This window comes from Schistocerca americana, chromosome 2 (assembly GCF_021461395.2).
Source record: "Schistocerca americana isolate TAMUIC-IGC-003095 chromosome 2, iqSchAmer2.1, whole genome shotgun sequence".
NCBI classification, from domain to species: domain Eukaryota; kingdom Metazoa; phylum Arthropoda; class Insecta; order Orthoptera; family Acrididae; genus Schistocerca; species Schistocerca americana.
The window spans coordinates 219,410,356-219,433,397 of NC_060120.1; the positions used below are offsets into that span (position 1 = coordinate 219,410,356).

The window sequence follows — 23,042 nt, forward strand, 5'->3', positions numbered from 1 at the left end:
TGTTCATACTAGTGGTTCTCTTTTCTCCAAAGGTCTCTTTAATTTTTGTCTAGGCAGTATCTATCTTACCCCTAGTGAGAAATGCTTCTACATCCTTACATTTGTCCTGTAGCCATCCCTGCTTAGCCATTTTGCACTTCCTGTCGATCTCATTTTTGAGATGTTTGTATTCCTTTTTGCCTGCTTCATTTACTGCATTTTTATATTTTCTCCTTTCATCAAATAAATGTAATATCTCTTCTGTTACCCAAGGATTTCTACCAGCCCTCGTCTTTTTAACTACTTGATCCTCTGCTGCCTTCACTATTTCATCCCTCAAAGCTACCCATTCTTCTTCTACTGCATTTCTTTCCCCCATTCCTGACAATCATTCCCTAATGCTCTCACTGAAACTCTCTACAACCTCTGGTTCTGTCAGTTTATCCAGGTCCCATCTCCTTAAATTCCCACCTTTTTTGCAGTTTCTTCAGTTTTAATATACATTTCATAACCAATAGATTGTGATGAAATGTCTTACAATTTAAAACCTGGTTCCTAAATCTCTGTCTTAGCATTATTTAATCTATCTGAAACCTTCCAGTATCTCCAGGCCTCTTCCATGTATACAACCTTCTGTCATGATTCTTGAACCAAGTGTTAGCTATGATTAAGTTATGCTCTGTGCAAAATTCTACCAGGTGGCTTCCTCTTTCATTTCTTACCCCTATGGCATATTCACCTACTACGTTTCCATCTCTTCCTTTTCCCACTATTGAATTCTAGTCACCCATGACTATTAAATTTTTGTCGCCCTTCACTATCAGAATAATTTCTTTTATCTCATCATACATTTCATCAATCTCTTCGTCATCTGCGGAGCTAGTTGGCATAAAACTTGTACTACTGTGGTAGGCATGGGCTTCATATCTATCTTGGCCACAATAATGCATTCACTATGCTGTTTGTAATAACTTACCCACACTCCTATTTTTTTATTCATTATTAAACCTACTCCTGCATTACCCCTATTAGATTTTGTATTTATAACCCTGTATTCACCTGACCAGAAGTCGTGTTCCTCCTGCCACCGTCTGCAGCTCGTGGTCGTGCGGTAGCGTTCTCGCTTCCCACGCCCGGGTTCCTGGGATCGATTCCCGGCGGGGTCAAGGATTTTCTCTGCCTCGTGATGACTGGGTGTTGTGTGCTGTCCTTAGGTTAGTTAGTTTTAAGTAGTTCTAAGTTCTAGGGGACTGATGACCATAGATGTTAAGTCCCATAGTGCTCAGAGCCATTTGAACCATTGAACCTCCTGCCACCAAACTTCACTAATTCCCACTCCGATCCGTAGAACGCCAGTTTCCTTTCTCCTGACAATGACGTCCTCCTGAGTAGTCCCCGTCCGGAGATCCGAATGGGGGACTATTTTACCTCCGGAATATTTTACCCAAGAGGACGCCATCATCATTTAACCGTACAGTAAAGCTGCATGCCCTCAGCAAAAATTATGGCTGTAGTTCCCCCTTGCTTTCAGCCATTCACAGTGCCAGTACAGCAAGGCCGTTTTGGTTAATGTTACAAGGCCAGATCAGTCAATCATCCAGACTGTTGTTCCTGCAACTGTTGAAACAGCTGCTGCCCCTCGTCAGGAACCACATGTTTGTGTGGCCTCTCAACAGATACCCCTCCGTTGTAGTTGCACCTATGGTACGGCTATCTATAGTGCCGGGGCATGCAAGCCTCCTCACCAACAGCAAGGTCCGTGGTTCATGGGGGGAACATTAAGTTACAGTTGTATATTTCACACAAAACAGAATGTCCGGAGGGAGGTGCTACCATTATTCATACTAAGGTGTTTTGGAGTTTGTCCAAATTGTTTAATGCAAGTGTTGGAATGATTTCTTTGAGAAGGATATGGGAAATCTCCTCTATGCCTGCCCTATCTTATCCTTATCACATTATTCATCTGTCCACTTCCTCACTATGTCACTCAACCTGATTCAAATAAATACTGTCTAACATTTAAACAATTAAATATAAACAAATAGATTCAACAGTACAAATGTTTAATTATGGATCTAATCTTTCATGTACCTTTGGAGGAATCTGTGTTGGGCACTCACTTCCTCACTATGTCACTCAACCTGATTCAAATAAATACTGTCTAACATTTAAACAATTAAATATAAACAAATAGATTCAACAGTACAAATGTTTAATTATGGATCTAATCTTTCATGTACCTTTGGAGGACTCTGTGTTGGGCACTCAGTTACTACTTACTAAATAATTTATGACAATTAATGTGTCTGTTGGCACTATGATACACTCATTTTACAGCTAACCTCATGCCCTATCAGTGTGTCATACATGTTTGCAACTCATCTGTAGCTTTTGCTCAGCTGAGTGTAAACAGCACTACAGTTGCAGGCACCTATTTGTGTCCATGTTGTTACATGTCCCCATGACACTGTCTGTATTCCTCCGCTGACAGGTATTTAGGTCACCACTCGGTCACTTGACGGCAAGTTACAGTCCACACTCCAGGCCAACTGCCAGCCATCATTGAGACTATGCTTTGGACCACAACACCTGCCACTGCCCATAAGGCAGTACCATCTCACACCTTCACCGGGATCATCAGCTGCTGGATGCCCGTCAGCCTACCCCGCGCCGGGATCTGCATAACAATGGATCACGAGCTCACAACCTCATGGTACAGTGACACTGATCATCCACAGTATGTCCTGAAGGAGATCAGTGATTGCCACATCCATCACTAATAATTAACATCATCACCAGCAAAATACTGTTTTTACACATGTGGGTCTTGCAGTATACACAGTGATAGAATAAAATCTTAACACCAAGAAGGAGTTGTTAGAGATAAATGGATGTTGGTAGGTGTGTTTATACATCTGTAAAAAGATGTCTATTCAGATTTCGCACAGGTTGCATAAGAGTGGCGCTAGTGGCACCACTATGAGGATGCAAATCAGGTTTGCTTCTAATACAAGCTGTAACAGTCATGAGCGCTAGCTACCTTTGACACTGGATGTAGTAAGTTGTTGATTCAAAGAATGCCTTTAAGATGATGAAGATACCGTTATCAGCAGCTCACTGAGTTTGAACGAGCTCGTGTAATAGGGCTACGAGAAGCTGGATGTTCCTTCTGAGATATTGCAGAAAGGCTTGGCAGGAATGTAGTGACTGTACATGATTGCTGCAGTGGTGATCAGAGGAAGGTACAGTTGCAAGAAGATCGAGCTCCAGACTGCCACACAGCACTACGAAGAGGGAACCCATCACGTTCAGCATAAGGCAATGACACATCGTACTGATCTTCAGGAGCAAGTCAAGCACAGTTGGCGCCACAGTGACACAATCAACTGTTACAAATCTATTACTTCAAGGATAGTTCTGAACCAGGTGCTCTGTAGCGTACATTCCACTGACCCCAAACCACTGCTGTTTGTGACTTCAGTGATGTCAAGCAAGAGCTCATTGGAGGGTGGAGTGGAGGTCTGTTGTGTTTTCTGATGAAAGTCGGTTCTGCCTTTGTAACCAGTGAGGCCACGTGCTGATTAGGAGGAGACCAGGTGAGCATCTACAATGAACCTGTCTGCAGCCTAGACAAACTGGACACGCACCTGGAGTTTGATCCGGGATGCAATTTCGTATGACAGCAGGAGCACTCTAGTGGCTATTCCACACACCCCAACTGCAAATTTGTGCATCAGTCTGATGATTCTATTGTGCTGTCATTCGTGAACAGCATTGTAGAGGGTGTTTTCAACAGGATCACCCTCGCCCACATACCACTGTTGAAACCCAACATGCTCAACAGTGTGTTGACAAGTTGCCATGATCACCAGATCTGTCTCCAAATGAGTATATGTGGGACATCATCAGCTGACAACTCCTGTGTCATCCATAACCAGTATTAACGTCCCCTGTATTGACCAACCAAATTCAACAGGCATAGCACTCCATCCCACAAACTGACATCTGGCACCTGTACGACACAATGCATGCATGTTTGCTTGCTTGTATTCGACATTCTGGCTGTTACACCAGTTATTAAGTACCAGCATTTCACATTTGCAATTGCTTTTCTTGCAATTAACCTGTGAAATTGCAATGTTAATCACTTAAATGTGTTAACTAGACAAATGTATTCCTGAAATTGCATTATTCTAAATTAAGTATTTATCGGTGTTGAAATTTTTTTCCATTAGCATACACCAATTTTCTCATGAAATAAGTAATGACTTATCAGAAGAAGAAACAGTAGATGTCATCCAACATCAGTATCCAAGAAAATAATCAGTTTTCAAAAATATAATGTAATTGGTTGGATAAAAAAATGTACTCCCAAGTAGTGGAATCTTCTCCTTAACAGACTGGCTCTTCTTCTCATCTCGTACAGTAAGTATCGCATGATGCAGGATTCTGGGTGACTTTTCCAAATTCTTCCCTTTTCTTAAACCTAGCCATCCTCTTCCTTCATCCTCTTCCTTCCCCTTAAACCTGATCTCCAAAAGCTTCCACATTTCCTCAACCTTTATATGTGTTTTCTCTTACCACTGCTTGGTGAGTAGATTTTTTTTTATCTACCCAATTACTATATGATTCAGTTTTCAGTACTTCAAGCAAGAAGCATTTTCAGATCAAACATATGAACAGATTAAGTAAGTGTCATGGCCATTGTGCCTTGTACCCTTCGAAGTGCAGAAACAACCTGACTCTCTGTATATACATGGTGTGCGTTGTACTGTTGAAACATAAGTGAGACCTGGTCTCCAATGGTTGAATTGCCTGTGGTATGGTCACTAACAATGCCATTGTATGAAATGCTATGCTCACTGCTTAGGGCCACACAACATTAATGAATGCGACAAACACCTCCGTTTTGTGCCCACTAATTAGAAGGGCATCCATCTAATTCTAGTGTGTGTCTAGAGTCCACCTGACAAAGAAAAATTAACCAGTGCATGGCAATAAATGGCATAGCATAACAGCAAGCAGCTTCACAAGTAAATTTCATTACATTCACAGATGTAGTAGCAGGAAACTTGGTGTCTTTCCACACCTTTGTATACTCTCAGCCTAGTACAGCTAGTCACTCAGTACATTTTGGATACCAAGAAACTACTAAATAAAAGGAACAGGTCTTCTGCAAGTCAGCCACTTTAACAGACACCACGTGTTTTACTAATGTTGACTACACATGCCAGTGAAAGGTCCATCCTGGACTTTCCAGTGAAAGGCTGCATATTTTTGACATTTCAGTAGGCAATAATGAAGCAAATAGGGTTCAAATGGAGACAGTAGTGGCACAACAGAGAACTGTGCAGGAAAGAGTACATTTAGTTCCAGGCAGTACAAGCAAAAGCTTACGAGTGCTGAACGTAGTTCACACAATTCCAGGGGGAAACAACCCATACCCACTGTAGCCTCATATGCTTCAGGAACACCCAGTCGTTCAGAAAGGCTTAATCAAAGCAATTTATAATATAGTAATAAATGTACTACAAAAGATGATGGGTTATCCATATGCGGTATCAAACAATAATAATGTAAAGAAATTCATTGCAGAATCGCTTGTGAGTCTGGTTCTCAAAAATTACAAGATATGTTAAGAATATAGTGCACTAAAATCCTCACTCCACTAAAAGTAGAGAACATAACCTCCTCCATTTTTTTGTTCTTCAACCAGGTATCATTACGTGTGATATCTGTAACATAGTCACTAGCAAGTGAACCATATCTCTTTCCTGGGTTTAATGTGATTCAATCTGACAGAGACCATGGATATGGGGTGAGTGCACTCCTTATAAGAAAAGGAATCCTGTATAATATTCAAGGGGTGTTAGACAAGAGATACCAATTGAAGCTGCTGCTGCTACTTTGTGTAGGAACTGGAATGAAATAAACGTAATGTCAGTTTACTGAGTGCAAAGAGAGACTGTAACAAATAGCTGAGTATATTGCTTAGCTCAGTAGCACATCCAAAGATAATATTAGGTGATTTTAATGTTCATCACCCTGCTTGAGGCTCAGAGCAAGATAACGCCATCGGCAAAATGGTAATCGAGATTGTCGACAATGGTAGCTTAATTGCTTTATATGATGGTTGCTGACAAACATGACTGTACCAAACCAACAACTGGGAGCTGTAGATATATGTTTGGTGTCACCGAGTTTAGCATTGGACTTCACGTGGGAGGTAGTTGCAGAACTCGTTCAATCTGATCATCTACCCACCATTCACAGGTGGGATGCAGGAGCAATAAGTCGTGTCATATGATCAGCGTACAAGTGGAAAGTTCAGAAAGCAGACTGAAATAAGTACACTACTACATTTTTGAAAAAGACACAGACATTTTCAGAATGTGGAGAGGCAAGAACAGACTATAAAAATATTATTGCTTGTATTGAAGAAACTGCAACAGTATCTGTCTTACAGAATAAACCCTTCGTTCTGAAAACTAAAACATTACTAGTATTGTGGGATGATGAATGCAATAATGCATTGCTGGAGTGAAGGGAAGCACTAAAACTGTACAGAAGGCATATTTTGGAAGAAAATAACATAAACCTCAATAGACTGCAGATGAAAGTAAAGCAACTATTCGAAAATAATAAGAAATCTGCATAGATAAACTTCTGTGAAAACCTTAACAATGATGTACCCTGCTCAATCATCTGATAGCTAATTAAGTGCATACATAGAGCCTGAAACAACAACAGGACAAATTAGTGGATGGCTTCTTGAAGTGTTTGGCAACAGTTTCAGTTGGACACTACATTGATGAGAAAGAAGAGGAAGGAGACCATTTCCCGAACAAATGCTCTACTGTTGTGGAACTCAACAGAGCTCTGTTGTTTGGGAGTAGTAGTGCCCCAGGGACTGACAGTATACGAGGTGTGACAATAAAGTAATGAGACTGATTTTCTTTGCAAGATGTGGCAACCCTGCAGGCTTGCGTAGGCACAATACGTTTGACCTTGGTCTGTAAGCTGCTTGTAGTCCAAGTGGCACATCGATGCAACTGCTCAGTCTTGAGTTGTGCTGTAATAAGTTAACACGTGTCTGCGTCTCTTGTGACAGAAATGGAGCCACATAATATTGCGCAACAGTGTGCCATTTCTTTTGTGTTAAATTGGGTGAAAACGCTACAACAACTTACGGTAAGCTTCAGAAGGCATTTGGAGAGGAGGTTATGTCGAGAGCTCAAGTTTTTCTGACCATCAACCTCAACTTGGCCAGGGTGCATGAACTCGTGCGATCTGATCGAAGATTATCCATAAAAATGATTGTAGAAGAACTGAACATCAATCAAGAAACAGTTCGTCTAATAATAACTGAAGATTTTGGTATGAGAAAGATTTGTGCAAAAATGGTCCCCAAAAATCTCACACCACAGCAGCGAGAAACCCGGAAAAATGTGGCAGCCGATCTGTTAGAGCAAACGGAAATCAATCCAGAATTGTTGAGCTGTGTTAACATTGGCTATGAAAGTTGGTTTTTTCAGTACGATCCAGAGACAAAACGCTGAAGTCCGCAGTGGTGCTCAAAGAGATCACCCAGACTAAAAAAAGCTCACATGTCAAAATCAGAAGTGAAATGCATGCATGTGTGCTTCTTTGATTCCAAGGGAATCGTTCATAAAGAGTGGGTGCCTCCTGGATAAACAGTTAACCAGTATTACTACTAAGAAATTTTGGAAAGACTTCATAAAAGAGTTCTTCGTGTCCGTGCCAACATTGCTGATAATTGGATTCTGCATCACGATAATGCGCCATCCCATACTGCTCTGTCAGTACAGCAATTTTTAACCTCAAAACAAATTTCAGTACTACCACAGCCACCTTATTCACCAGATATCACTCCGTGCGACTTTTTTCTATTTCCAAGAGTCAAAACAGTGGTCAAGGGACACAATTTTCAAACAACACAAGCTGTTCAAAAGCTGTGACAAGGGTTTTGGAGAATATTACAGAAGATGAGTTCCAAAAATGTTGCCATCAATGGCAGAAGCACTGGAAAATGTGTGTGCAATCAAAAGGGAACTACTTTGAAGGAGACAACACTAAACTTGACTGAAACAGTAAGCAACATTTTTTTTTTTTTTTTTTGCATCAGTCTCATTACTTTATTGCTGCACCTCGTATATGCTCTCTTCCTTAATGCAGAAAGGGAGGAATCATCTTTGTAGTATTTTTAATAATATTTGGAACAAAACAATTAATAACCACGAATGGAAGACATCACAAATAGCACTGATAGTAAAACACAGTAAACCAGTTAATGAAGCAACCTCATATGGTTCAATAATGCTCCTGAGATGTGTAGAGAAAGTGCTGGAAAGGATGTTGAAATGTAAACTTGAGTGGTAGTATGAGCACCACAACCTGTTCCCCAACACAGATCTTGGGTTTTGGAGAGGACATACCATGAATCAAACACTAATAACATTAGTAACCGATGTCCAAAGAAGTCTGTCGCAATGGATATGTCATCATTCTTTTTACTGGCATAAACAATGCATATGATAATATCACCTTGTTGATGCTGGCTGCCAAAATGTAGAAGCAGAATATTTCTGGTAGCATCATGACCAAACATATCCAGTTACTTTCCATTCATCATCACTTATAGTTAGAAGTGGAAATGGCTGTGTGGGGCTACTCCGGGGTTCAGTTTTCTCTCTCTCTCTCTCTCTCTCTCTCTCTCTCTCTCTCTCTCTCTCTCTCCTGCTTCTAACATATTTATGTTGGATTACACAACAGTTTGTTCCAAAATGTAACAGTTTTACAGTATGTACTTGGTGTCCTGCAGAAGATGGATCAAGCTATGCCTAAGACTACACACTTATATGGCAAAGAATGGTTTTGATATATCATTTAGCAAGCCTTTGGTTCTACTTTTCATCAGACACAGAGTTCCTCTCATTCATACACTGAAGCTTGGTCTGTACAGACTATGAGTCAAGACAGTAGCAAATTATCTTGGACTCCATATTGACCACAATCTTTGGCAGAGGGCACATGTTACAGAAGCTGTTGCAAGCTGTGAAAAATCCATTAATATATTTCAAGCTATCATGAGTGTGAGCTGGGGAGCAGATTCAGCCATTGGACTAAGACTACGAGTATATTTTCATTTAATACTTCCATACATAGATTATGCTTGTCTTTGGGTCAGCTCCAGGAATCCTTGAGGCAATGTGATGTATACCAACTAATGCTTTTTAATTGAAGCAAGAAAGTCTGTCCTATACCTACATCATGAATACCTGAGTGCAAAATTTTTACTCAAACAGTCACAGCTTGCACAAGACCAGATATTACGTGACATTTATACCTTAATGAGGTTGTGCTATACATCCATATTCTGTCTCAATAAAGTTCTTCCTCCTGTTATTACCACAAACAAAGACACTAGTCCATATCTCAAATGAAGAATTTCTGCACAGCAATTATCCTGCATTGAAGTAGTCTGCTATACCAGGTTATTGGAACCACAAGTTGTATTTTACTTGGACTTTGGCTGTCGTTATTCAAATAATTGATTTTTTATGGAGTACAACTCATCAGCACCAATGCTTTGTAGAGTGAAGCTGTATGTGGTTGTTCTTACCAGTACAGCAGCTGTCATATTGGAATGAAATTCAGCCTCCATAAGGAACCCGCCATTATGACAGCCAAGCTTTTGGCTGTCTTTGAGCCCTTCAGTATGTCGAGAAGCATTTGGGTTCTGAATTCATTATCCTATCTGATTTGACATCAGTGCTGGAACTACTGAGAAATCTGCACAGTGGAAGATCCAGTCATCCAGTAGCATATGACACTAAGAATTTGATGTTACGGTTCACATAGGAATCAAGAAATTACGCTGTGCTGGGTGAAGGCATGTTGTGGCATGCCTGATACCTAGCAATGAAACGGTAGACAAGCTAGCCAAAGCAGCCATCTGCTGCTAGATTTTGTTGTAAAAAAAAAGTGGGGGTGGCAAGGGAGCTTGGGGGGGGGGGGGGGGGGGGGGGGGGGGGGGAGAAAGAGCAAAGACATAATCTCTGAATCACTAGCTTATATTGTAAACCTGTCCTGCTCAACTGGCTGCTTTCCAACATGCTTTACCGAGCAAGGTGGCGCTATGGTTAGGGTATTATTGGACTCACATTCAGAAGGACAATGGTTCAAATTCACATCTGGCCATCCAGCGTTAGGTTTTCATTGATATCCCTAATACAAGCTTGTGCTCTGTTTGTAATGACCTCAGTGTTGATGGGACATTAAACCCAATATTCCTTCCTGTCTCTTCCCTTCCAATATTCTTAAAATTGCTAGAGTGAAACCATTTCACAAAAATGGAAGCCAAATGGAGGTGTCACACTACAGATCTATTCCTGTACTGTTTGTCTTTTCAAAAATCCTAGAAATACTTTTATAAAAAACACTAATTCCTTAAACAAATATAAAATACTAGCTTAGCACTTGCTGCTGCATTTTTGTAGACTGTACGGTCTGAGTAGAATTTTCTTTTCTTCTCCTCCCCCCCCCCCCCCCCCCCCCCCCCCACCCCCACCTTGCATCTTTATGTCGTTTCCAAGCAAATTGCAACCACCTTGTAAACTTTTCAAGCTAATTAAGGCCATAGAAGCACGGTCTTTTCCAAATGTACTTCTGACCAAGAAGCAATTCTGGTAGCTGGAGTCCAAGGCTTTTGCTAATCATGCCTTTTGCAATCATGTGGTGATATTTCCATAGAAACTTTCATCCCCTGTATTTCCATAGAAACTTTCATCCCCTAATGCATATTTGTTTATAACCAATTGAGAAGTGAAATATCAGTTTTCATAGATTTAGCTTTAAAATTTTTTAATATGACAGAATATTTAACTAAAACTTTTTGTCCCCTCTTTCACCCCCTTAGAGGTTGACGTTCCAAAAACAGTCTGATAGGTATATTTTTAATTTAACCAAGAAGTCAAATACCAATTTTTATACGTGTAGCTTTATAAATACTTCAGTAGTTTTTTAATAATGATTTATTAAGAGAGAGAGAAAGAGAAAACATTCATCCCCATAAAGGTAACCCTTGGAATACCAGAGGTTGGGGGGGGGGGGGGGGGTTACTTTATGCCCACCTTTTGAAAAATTGTAATCTAATCAGTTACTTTGTACTTTAAAAATTTTCAAAAAAAATTGTTTCTAGTAAGTACTTCTACCATATGCAATTTTTCAGTTAAACTTAACCCAAAAATTTAAGTCTCAGTAGCGGATTTCACTTCCCCAATCAGTGTCATATTCAGTACTTCGAGGTTCAAAATCTTACTTACACATCACGATATTTTTAAGAAGTATGTTTATAAAAGTCAACAACAATGAACGAAATTTGCATTTTTTAACTTTTTTGATGGTGATCATGAAGTCGGAATAGGTGGTATTGAAAGAGCATTGATATTTATAAGTGTGTGCTAAAGGTTATTTTCTGGTTCTGGACCATACACATCAGCAACTGTTTAAAAAGTATGTTGTTAATATAATTCTACAATAATTAACATTTTTTTTTTTTTCAGTTGGGCACAAAGTACCCAAGTTAAATTTACAAAAATACTGAAAAACATATTTCTATATTTCTGATTGAGAAAACAATTTTCATGGGTCTAGCTTCAGAATTGACCTAATAGCAATGTATTTTCAATGACACCAGTATCTTAATTACAGAAAGTACCAAAGAAACCTTTGAAAACAACATTAAGGCCATCACAAACAGATTGGTGGAAAATCTTGAAGAAACTGTTGCAGTGAACACCCTGAATAGGACAACAGATAACTCTCATATTGGATAAATGGAAAAACAATTGGAAAAACAGAGGGTACAAATTTTTCTGCATATGGATACAACTGAACACACACTGGCAGTGTGGCTACAGTTGCCTTAGGCTGCAGTCATGTGTGTGTGAGTTGCATATAGATGTGTGTGTGTGTGTGTGTGTGTGTGTGTGTGTGTGTGTGTGTTGTGTGTGTGTGTGTGTGTGTGTGCGCGCGCGCGCGTTGAAGTTCCATGTTCAAGTCCTGGTCTGACACACATTTTCATTTGTCATAATGCACTCACCACATTTCTAGTTCAGCATTTCGGAACAGTTTTCATGGCTGTCCTTTTCTATGAGTGTATCTTCATTTAGTTTTTCCCTGAATGACTCCATTCCTTTCATTTCATTGCCTGTAATTCAATTAGAAAAAATTAATATATATGTTAAAACCTCTTGAGTTCAGAATAGCTTGTAGCATATTTTTCTTTGCTCTGTAAGTTTTGTTAGTTTCTCATCTTACTCTCCGAAGAGGTCAATTGTTTCTCAGGATCAAAATACAAGTGGGCAGTCTCTCAGATCTTCAAAGATCCTAACAACATATAACATTGGTTTCTCTTGCTCCACTGGATCTCTGAATTTCTGGCGCAGTCTCCACATCTTTGAAGCACATGATCAGAGTGGTTGTCTGCACATTGGGTCTGCATTCAAGTCTACCATTTATCTTTCCTTGTACATCACACTGGCTGTTCCAGCCATCCTCTGCCAGCCAACATAAACACCACATGGCGGTGAGCATTTTGTTCATTCTGTTACTTGGTTTGATTTATTACTCAAGTCAAAAGTAAGAAGTGAGTATTTTGTTAAGTATGGTTATATGCAAGACATGAGTCAGACTCAAAATTAATTTTGTGATTTGTTTCCAATTTAAATACAGTACTTCATTAGCTTGCTGAATGTCATTTTTGATGTTTCATAATTTGGTTTTTCCTTTTAGTGATGATTATTTGTGCAATTGTTCCACAGTTTTTTTCATCACATAACTAATAACATTTTTGATTTTCTGTATTTTTCATTTTTTTTTCCTTGTTTGTTTGTGAATGTCCTTGTGTATAAGTGCAAATTTTGAAATGAATTTACAGTGGGACCAACAGAGCAAAACTAGTGTGATAACACTGGTTAAAGATGGAAAATACTGTCCATCTGAAGCTGGAGTGAAACACGGGGTGCCAAAGAGGACTGCTAGATGCTGGTGGAAAGAGTATTTGGAAACTGGGCGTATTGGGCGGAAAGTAGGGAGTGGTCGACCCCATGTGTCCAGTGTGAGAGATGACCAACGTTGGACAGCATGTGTTCCAAACCATTTCTCAGTGTTTCTGCTCTGGGAGAGATTTGCCATTTTCCTGGTAGTGCAAGAACTGTGGCAAGGAGACTGAAAAACAGTGGACTTTGCAATCAAAGAGCTGGTGCTCTAAATCGGCATTTAACTGCCTCTCAAAAGATTGACCGTATGGCTTTTGCAGAAGAATATATGGACTTTGATTGGAGTAGAGTCATTTTTTCGGACAAAAAATTATTTTCTTCCATTAACAATGCCCTGTGCCAGGTAGGAAATGAAAAAATGATTGTATCAGTTTTAGTACAGTTTTAGTTTCTAAATTATTTTCACTTGTGGTTATTAGAAATGTGCATTATAAATAGGTACACATTTTCCCTTTATTGTGATTAAAGTAGCTTTGTTATTATGTAAATGAAAATATTGACTCTATGAGAAATTTTTTTATTAACAGGCAAATGAATTTTTTATCACTAGGTGTCGTCACCACAGGGAGAGTGTTTCAGTTCCACATTTTCGGTCAAAAAGAAGAGAAACAAATGCTTTTATGCTGGTGTTTGGGGTTACGTCTCTGCTCAGGGAGCAGGGCCACTGTGGAGAATAGATGATATCTTCAACAGAGAGGCTTATTTTAATATTCTGGACTGTATATTGAAGCCAAGCCTTGAGATGCTTTATCCTGAGGGTGACATATATTTTCTGCAGGTATGGATAGCTGAAAAAGAAGTTATCTTCAGTGTTTTCAAATACAGTTTTTAGATAAAAATAGAAAGTTGTCATTAAATTGCGGACAGTTCAATCATTTCCACAAACTTTCTCATCCAAGTGTTACCTTACTACTCTATCGAAACACAGCTGTCACAGTTCAGCATTAATATGACCACCACTGGTACAACACAGAAACTGTGTTTGTCCAGTGCTTCACTTGCTCAGTGCTAATATGCCAGTTAGATCAGAGAAGTGATCCTCATATTGGTTTGATCTGAAGTCATTCATAGTTGGCTCTGGGAGTAATTCTGAGTTTAGTTTTTAGGCTTTGTATCATACTCATTGCTTACCATCAAAATATCTCACGAAGAGACCATGAGGATAAAATCAGAGAGATTAGAGCCCACACAGAGGCATACCGACAATCCTTCTTTCCACGAACAATACGAGACTGGAATAGAAGGGAGAACCGATAGAGGTACTCAAGGTACCCTTCGCCACACACTGTCAGGTGGCTTGCGGAGTATGGATGTAGATTTAGATGTAGATGCAGAAGGCAAGTGATGGATTCTTACATGGGACAAAAAATACAGATTATTGTTTAGTTGAAAAAAAATACATGTTCAAAGCTGGTGGTGGGTGTTAAACATCATCTGAAATTGTTCAAATGCTTTCTCCGAAAATTATTTTGAGCAGTTAGTTCAACAGCTCACTTGAAGAGCAAATGGTTGTGAAAATGTACTTGACCTCATAGCAACAAATAATCCTGAGCAAATTGGGAGCGTCATGATAGACACAGGGATTAGTAACCACAAGGTCACTGTAGTAAGACTGAGTACTGTAACTGATGTATTGGTAGATGAGGTGGCCCAGTAAAGACAATATCTACAAAAAGGTGACACATTAATAAGTTTATTTACAATATTTACACGTAATAATTTAGATGTGCATAACTTAGTATAGTTATGAGGTCTTTTTGTGGTGCTGGTACCTGATAGAAATGAAGTCTTGAATGCTGATACAATTAGATAAGTCACTGACAGTGTAATTTTGTCACTTCAGTCTTCCATCAAAGGTCGATACATTTGTAGATTCAGTGAGTAAGTGGCAAAGCTGTTAGTGCAGCTGCTTAAAAAGGTGTGCCAGTCAATCAGAGTCACAGTCAGTGCAGTCATATCAGTGCAGTCATATCAGTTCAGCATCCTCTGGTGACATGTAGGCATGGCACCCCCATTGAATACAGGGAGCAACAGAAGAGCAAGCTCACCGTGGCATGCTGGTGGGAAGCTTAAAAGTGCTGTCTCCCATGTAGCTGTGAGCAGCATGCAGCATGCCAGGTGCAGTCAGCAAAGACCTCGTCAATACTCCATAACATCCATACCCATCAAAAATAAATGCGAGATAGATATATTTTTAAAAAAATTAAAAAAAAATTTAAAAAAGTCTTTGCTTGCTTCCTTCCTTAGAGGCAGTCCCTATTCTTCCCAACCTACTATGGAAGCATAGCCCATATGTGGCTTAAACTCAAAGAAATAGGATTGATGGCAATTGAGAGATTTATAGCAGATAAATTAATAAGAGAGGAAAATAATCCCTCATTGTACACAGCCATGTCAGAACATTATTGCTGAAGCAATGAAAAAAGCATGTCTAATTTAAAAGAATGCAGAATCTCCAAGACTGACAACGTTTTACAGAAGCTGGTAGTTTAGCACAGACTTCTATGTGAGATGCTTTTAATGGTTTGCACAACTAAAATTCTTGAAATCTGGTATAAAACCCTGAGAGATTTTGGTCCTATGTAAAGTTCACCAGCGCAAGACGCAATGAGTACTTTTGCTGCACAATAGTGATAGTGTCACTAAAGCGGAATTACTATATATGGTTTTCCAAAAATTCCTTCACCAAAAAATACTAAGTAAATATTCCAGAATTGGAATCAAGAAAGGCTGCCAACATAACTTAGAAGCAGATATCCTCAGTGTAGCGAAGCAAGTCATATTACATAATAAAGGCAAGTCTTCTGGACCAGGTTATATATCAGTTAGGTTCCTTTCAGAGTATGCTCACATAATAGTGTCATAAAGAGCAATTATATACAACTGCTCACTCAGTTAAATATTTTTACCTGAAGGCTGGAAATTTGCACAAGTCACACCAATATACAAGAAAAAAATTAGAGTAATCCACTGAATTATGGACTCATATCACTGATGTCACTGGGCTTTGGAACGTGTAGTGTGTTCAAACATTATAAATTATCTCAAAGAAAAGATGTATTGATGCATAGTCTGCACAGATTTAGAAAATATTGTACTTGTGCTACATAACTCGCTCTTTAACAATATTATTAGAAGGAAATTCGCTACTCACCATATAGTGGAGATGCTGAGTTGCAGATAGGCACAACAAAAAGACTCTCACAATTAAAGCTTTCAGCCATTAAGGCCTTCGTCAACAATAGACACACATACATACACACAGACACTCACGCAAACACACCTCACACACACTGTGACCTTGGACAACTGAAACCACACTGTGAGCAGCAGCACCAGTGCATGATAGGAGTGGCGACTGGGTGGGGGTAAGGAGGAGGCAGGGGCAGGGAGGAGGAGGGATACTGTGGTGGGGGTTGTGGACAGTGAAGCGCTGCAGGTTAAATGGAGGGCAGGGGAGAGGTGAGGAGGGGGAGAAGTAGCAGAAAAGGAGAGAAATAAAAAGTGATGGTGGAATGACGGCTGTGTAGTGCAGGAATGGGAACAGGGAGGGATCTGAATGGGTGAGGACAGTGACTAACGAAGGCTGAAGCCAAGAGGGTTTCGGGAATGTAGAATGTGTTGCAGGGAAAGTTCCGACCTGCGCAATTCAGAAAAGATGGTGTTGTTGTGAAGGATCCATATTGCACAGGCTGTGAAGCAGTCATTGGAATGAGTTTTTTTGTTGCTTGGCTCATGGAATCCCCCCTAATGGCCTTACCGTCAAATTACCCATCTCTGGCTGCCACCCCTCTTTCCACAATGATCTCCACCTGTTCAGATTCTGCCAATCCTTAGCCCTCACCAACATAGTCCTGCAAAACCATATCAACCAATCCCAAACCTCCTTGCAGTACCTTCTCGCCATCTGCAAAATTCTCCTCCTACACAATCCCAAATTCCTGGAACCCGTAACACACATTGAAAGTCTTGCCCTGCAGGAACTTGATCAATATGCATAATGCCACCTCAAAAAGCTCTCCATTCTGCCCATTTCCTACACCCCCCTTGGAGTACCACGGTCCACCACCTCTACAATAACTTCCAAACCTCCCACATCCCCTCATAGCTGAAAAACCCTGTCTCACAGACCTACTACACTTATCCCATTCTCCAAAACTCCCTCCCACCACCACAAAGAATCCAGAACCTAAGCAGACCCACGACATAGTCAGAACCTTTCCTCCAGAAGCCTAAGCCTGCAGAAATACCAGTCCTTTACAAAGGCCTCACCTTTTGCTCCACTCCCAAATTCAGTCATGCAGGACTTGTTAAAGACCTTCTCTCCTTCTACAGGTCCCTACAGTGGAAACACTTTTTCACCAGCATCCCTACCAATCAGACTCAACCAAAGACCAATATTGAACCTTACCTCACTCAGTTCACTCCTCCATACAACTGTGATTCACCCCAACTGCCCCCACACCACCCCGTGTTAACTTTCCAGAATTTCTTAACCTCGAACCTTGCCTCACCATCATTCCCCAAATCCCTCAGTGTGCAAACTAACTTACATCCACAGAAAGAACCGCAGTCCACCATCTAAAAACTGATCCCAATGTTATAATTCTACCTGTGGACAAAGGCTCCACCACTGCTGTTTTGAACCACAAGGATTACCTGGCCGCCAGCTGTCAGATACTTACACCTACAAACCTTGCCACAGTGACCCCATTCCAGTAATCCAGCAGGATCTCTAATCACTATTCAGATCCTTATACCCATCCCGGAACCTCTACCTGGAGTTCATGTCTGTAGTCATCCCTACTGCTCCCCACACTCCTACCTTCTACATGCCTCCTAAAGTCCATAAACCTAACCACCCAGGACGCCCCATTGTGGCTGGTTACTCTGCCCCCACTGAGAGAATCTGTGCTCTTGTTGACCAACACCTTCAACTTATTACCCGGAACCTACCCTCCTATATAAAAGATACCAACCATTTCCTCCACTGATTCTCCTCAGTTCCTGTCCCTTTACCACACGTTGCCCTACTCGTCACTATTGACGCCACCTCCCTGTACACTAACATTCCTAATGCCCATGGCCTTACCACTATTGAACACTACCTTTCCCAACATCCGACAGATTACAAACCAACAACCTCCTTTCTAGTCGCCATGACCAACTATATCCTCACCCACACTTAGGTTTCCTTTGAAGGCATTACCTACAAACAAATCCATGGTATGGCTATGGCCACCCATATGGCACCATTTCATTCCAACCCATTCATTGGCCATCTATAGGAATCCTTCCTAAAAACCCAGAATCCTAAACCCTTCACTTGGTTCAGATTCATCAATGACATCTTTGCTATCTGGATCGTAGGTGAGGACACCCTATCGACATTCCTCCAGAACCTCAACAACTTCTCCCCCATTTGCTTCATCTGGTCCTACTCAACCCAACAAGTCACTTTCCTAAATGTTGATTTCCACCTCAAAGATGGCTACACCAGTACCTCCATCCATATCAAACCTACTAACCACCAGCAGTATCTCCACTTCGACACCTGCCACCTGTTCCATACCAAGAAGTCCCTTCCATATAGCTTAGCCATCTGTGGTCATCACATCTGCAGTGACGAGCAGTCCCTCTCAAAATATACTGAGGGTCTCACTGGAGCCTTCACTGACTGTAAATATCCTCCCAACCTTGTACAAAAACAAACCTCCTGTGCCTTATCTTTCCAGTTTCCCAACACCTCCCAAAGTCCCACCATCTGGCCACAGAGGAGAATTCCCCTTGTAACTCAGTACCACCCAGGACTGTTGCAACTGAATCACATTCTCCATCAGGGTTTCGATTACCTCTCATCATGCCCCGAAATGAGAAATGTTCTGCCCACTATCCTTCCCACCCCTCCCACTGTGGTATTCCGCCAAACCTGCCGAACCTACGCAATATACTCGTCCGTCCTTACACAACCCCTGCTCCCAATCCCTTACCTCATGGCTCATTCCCCTGTAATAGACTTAGATGCAAGACCTGTCTCATACATCCTCCCACCACCACCTATTCCAGTCCAGTCACTAACATTACCTATCCCGTCAAAAGCAGGGCTATCTGTGAAACCAGTCATGTGGTCTACAAGTTAAGCTGCAACCACTGTGCTGCATTCTATGTAGGCATGACAACCAACAAGCTGCCTGTCCACATGAATGGCCACCAACAAACTGTGGCCAAGAAACAAGTGGTGGGAGACACCTTGTGCCATATGGACCCTTCCCACCACCACCTTTTCTGAATTGTGCAGGTGGGAGCTTTCCCTGCAATACATTCTACATTCCCATAACCCTCCTGACCTCAGCCTTCGTTAGTCACTGTTCTCACCCATCCAGCCCCCTCCCTGTTCCCATTCCGCACTACACAGCATCATTCCACCACCACACCCATCTTTTTATTTCTCTCCTTTTCTGCTACTTCGCCCCCTCCCTACTTCTCCCCTACCCACCATCTAACCTGCAGCACTTCACTGTCCACCACCCCCACCATACTATCCCTACCCCTCCCCGCCCCAGGCTCCTCCTTACCCCCACCCAGTCGCCACTCCCATCATGCACTGGTGCTGCTGCTCACAGTGTGGTTTCAGTTGCCTGAGACTGCAGTCGTGTGTGTGTGTGTGTGTGTGTGTGTGTGTGTGTGTGTGTGTGTTTTGTTGACAAAGGCCTTAATGGCCAAAAACTTTAATTGTGAGAGACCTTGTTGTGCCTATCTGTGACTCAGCATCTCCACTATATGGTGAATAACAACTTTCCTTCTCGTAATATTGTTACATTCCATCCTGGATTTTCCATTGTTTGATTTAACTAGCTGTTTATTTTCATGATGTAGGCTCTTAGATTGATTCCATATTTCTCGATTTCCAGAAGGGTTCTGGTATTGTTCCTCACAAGTGGCCTCTAATCAGATTTCTTACATATGGAGTATCATCTGAGTCGGGCAACTGGATTTGTGATTTCCTCTAAGAGAGGCCACAGTTTGTAGTAACTGATAGAAAGTCATTCAGTTAAACAGAAGTGATGTCTTGTCTTGCGCAAGGAAGTGATATAGTCCCTCTGCTGCTCCTGATCTACACTCCTGGAAATGGAAAAAAGAACACATTGACACCGGTGTGTCAGACCCACCATACTTGCTCCGGACACTGCGAGAGGGCTGTACAAGCAATGATCACACGCACGGCACAGCGGACACACCAGGAACCGCGGTGTTGGCCGTCGAATGGCGCTAGCTGCGCAGCATTTGTGCACCGCCGCCGTCAGTGTCAGCCAGTTTGCTGTGGCATACGGAGCTCCATCGCAGTCTTTAACACTGGTAGCATGCCGCGACAGTGTGGACGTGAACCGTATGTGCAGTTGACGGACTTTGAGCGAGGGCGTATAGTGGGCATGCGGGAGGCCGGGTGGACGTACCGCCGAATTGCTCAACACGTGGGGCGTGAGGTCTCCACAGTACATCGATGTTGTCGCCAGTGGTCGGCGGAAGGTGCACGTGCCCGTCGACCTGGGACCGGGCCGCAGCGACGCACGGATGCACGCCAAGACCGTAGGATCCTACGCAGTGCCGTAGGGGACCGCACCGCCACTTCCCAGCAAATTAGGGACACTGTTGCTCCTGGGGTATTGGCAAGGACCATTCGCAACCGTCTCCATGAAGCTGGGCTACGGTCCCGCACACCGTTAGGCCGTCTTCCGCTCACGCCCCAACATCATGCAGCCCACCTCCAGTGGTGTCGCGACAGGCATGAATGGAGGGACGAATGGAGACGTGTCTCTTCAGCGATGAGAGTCGCTTCTGCCTTGGTGCCAATGATGGTCGTATGCGTGTTTGGCGCCGTGCAGGTGAGCGCCACAATCAGGACTGCATACGACCGAGGCACACAGGGCCAACACCCGGCATCATGGTGTGGGGAGCGATCTCCTACACTGGCCGTACACCACTGGTGATCGTCGAGGGGACACTGAATAGTGCACGGTACATCCAAACCGTCATCGAACCCATCGTTCTACCATTCCTAGACCGGCAAGGGAACTTGCTGTTCCAACAGGACAATGCACGTCCGCATGTATCCCGTGCCACCCAACGTGCTCTAGAAGGTGTAAGTCAACTACCCTGGCCAGCAAGATCTCCGGATCTGTCCCCCATTGAGCATGTTTGGGACTGGATGAAGCGTCGTCTCACGCGGTCTGCACGTCCAGCACGAACGCTGGTCGAACTGAGGCGCCAGGTGGAAATGGCATGGCAAGCCGTTCCACAGGACTACATCCAGCATCTCTACGATCGTCTCCATGGGAGAATAGCAGCCTGCATTGCTGCGAAAGGATGATATACCCTGTACTAGTGCCGACATTGTGCATGCTCTGTTGCCTGTGTCTATGTGCCTGTGGTTCTGTCAGTGTGATCATGTGATGTATCTGACCCCAGGAATATGTCAATAAAGTTTCCCCTTCCTGGGACAATGAATTCACGGTGTTCTTATTTCAATTTCCAGGAGTGTATATAAAAGATTTGAGAGACAATCTGAGCAGCGCTCTTCGACTGTTTGCAGGTGATTCTGTCATATACTGTCTAGTAAAGCCATCAGAAGATCAAAACCAATTGCAAAATGATTTGGATGTATCTGTATGGTGGGAAAAGTGGCAATCGATGCTAAATAATGAAAAGTGTGAGGTCATCAACATATGTACTTAAAGAAATTCATTAAATTTCAGTTAAAAGGCAACCACACAGATCTAAAGGCTGTCAATTCAAGTAAATACTGAGGAATTACAATTACAAAAAACTTATATTAGAATGATCACATAGATCATGTGTGAGAAAGGTGAACCAAAGACTGTGTTTTATTGGCAGAACACTTAGAGGATACAACAATTCACTAAAGAGACTGCCTACACTCCACTTGTCCATCCTTTGCTGGAATTTTGCTGTGTGGTATGGGATCATTACCAGATAGGATTGATGGAGGACATCAAGAAAGTTCAAAGAACAGCTTGTTTTGTATTATCGATAAATAGTGGAGAATGTCTCATGGATATGGTATGCAAGCCGGAATGCCAGTCGTTAAAATAAAAGAGATTTTTGTTGCGGTGTTATATCTTTTCACGAAATTTGAAGCTCTAACTTCCTTTTCTAAGTTTGAAGATATTTTGTTGATGCCCACCTACAGAGGAGGAAATAATTATCATAATAACACAGAAAGATTTTTCCCATGGGCTATTTGAGAGTGGAAAGGTAGAGAAAAAGTGTGAAAGTGGTTTGATGAACACTCTGCCAGACAATTAAGTTTGAATTACAGAGTAATCATGTTCATGAACAAATAGATGTAGATTAAAGGAAGACTTCATGCATCACCGGAAGCTGTTGTAATGATAATTATTTCCAAACAACTCGTTTTTGAAGTTCCAAGGTAATATTATTGTGTTGTCTCAGTCAGACTTGTATTCTTTTGAAAATAATGGATGACAATTTATTTACAGGATGACAGCCCCATTCATCAGTGCTTAAGTGTCCAAAATTGGTTCGAAGGCCAACAAAGAATTAAACTTATGCCTTTCTTGCCTAGGTCACCTGATCTCAACCCAATGGAAAATATGTGGGCTGAGGTTACAAGGTCACTACCATCTGACTCTACCAACACTGAAGACCTTTGGACTAATATTGAAAATGTGTGGTGGAAAATAAATGATCTGCCCATGTTGTCAAGGCAGTTAGCATTATCTATGCCAAGATGCCTTCGGGCAGTCCTACAGAGAAAAGGTGGTTGGATTTGCTGTTGACAAACAAAATGATGGTCGCTGTGATTAAAGCTACCTACATACGCATGCAGTCTCTCTTATGGTAAGTATTTATTAAATATTGCTTTCTAACAACTCTCTGACCATAAAGTCATACAGCTTGCAGGTCATTTCATACTCTGAGATAATAGGAAACTTTTGTTCC

General features: G+C 41.7%; 1 protein-coding gene across 1 annotated transcript; it reads left to right on the forward strand.

Annotated features, from left to right (window-relative positions):
• The first annotated feature begins 13,158 nt into the window (after window positions 1-13,158).
• LOC124596627 lies at window positions 13,159-22,721 on the forward strand. The gene is made up of 3 exons (XM_047135856.1): window positions 13,159-13,404; window positions 13,612-13,839; window positions 22,666-22,721. The coding sequence occupies exons 1-3, from the start codon at window positions 13,309-13,311 to the stop codon at window positions 22,672-22,674; spliced, it is 333 nt and encodes a 110-aa protein (XP_046991812.1). The 5' UTR covers window positions 13,159-13,308; the 3' UTR covers window positions 22,675-22,721.
• Window positions 22,722-23,042: the final 321 nt, after the last annotated feature.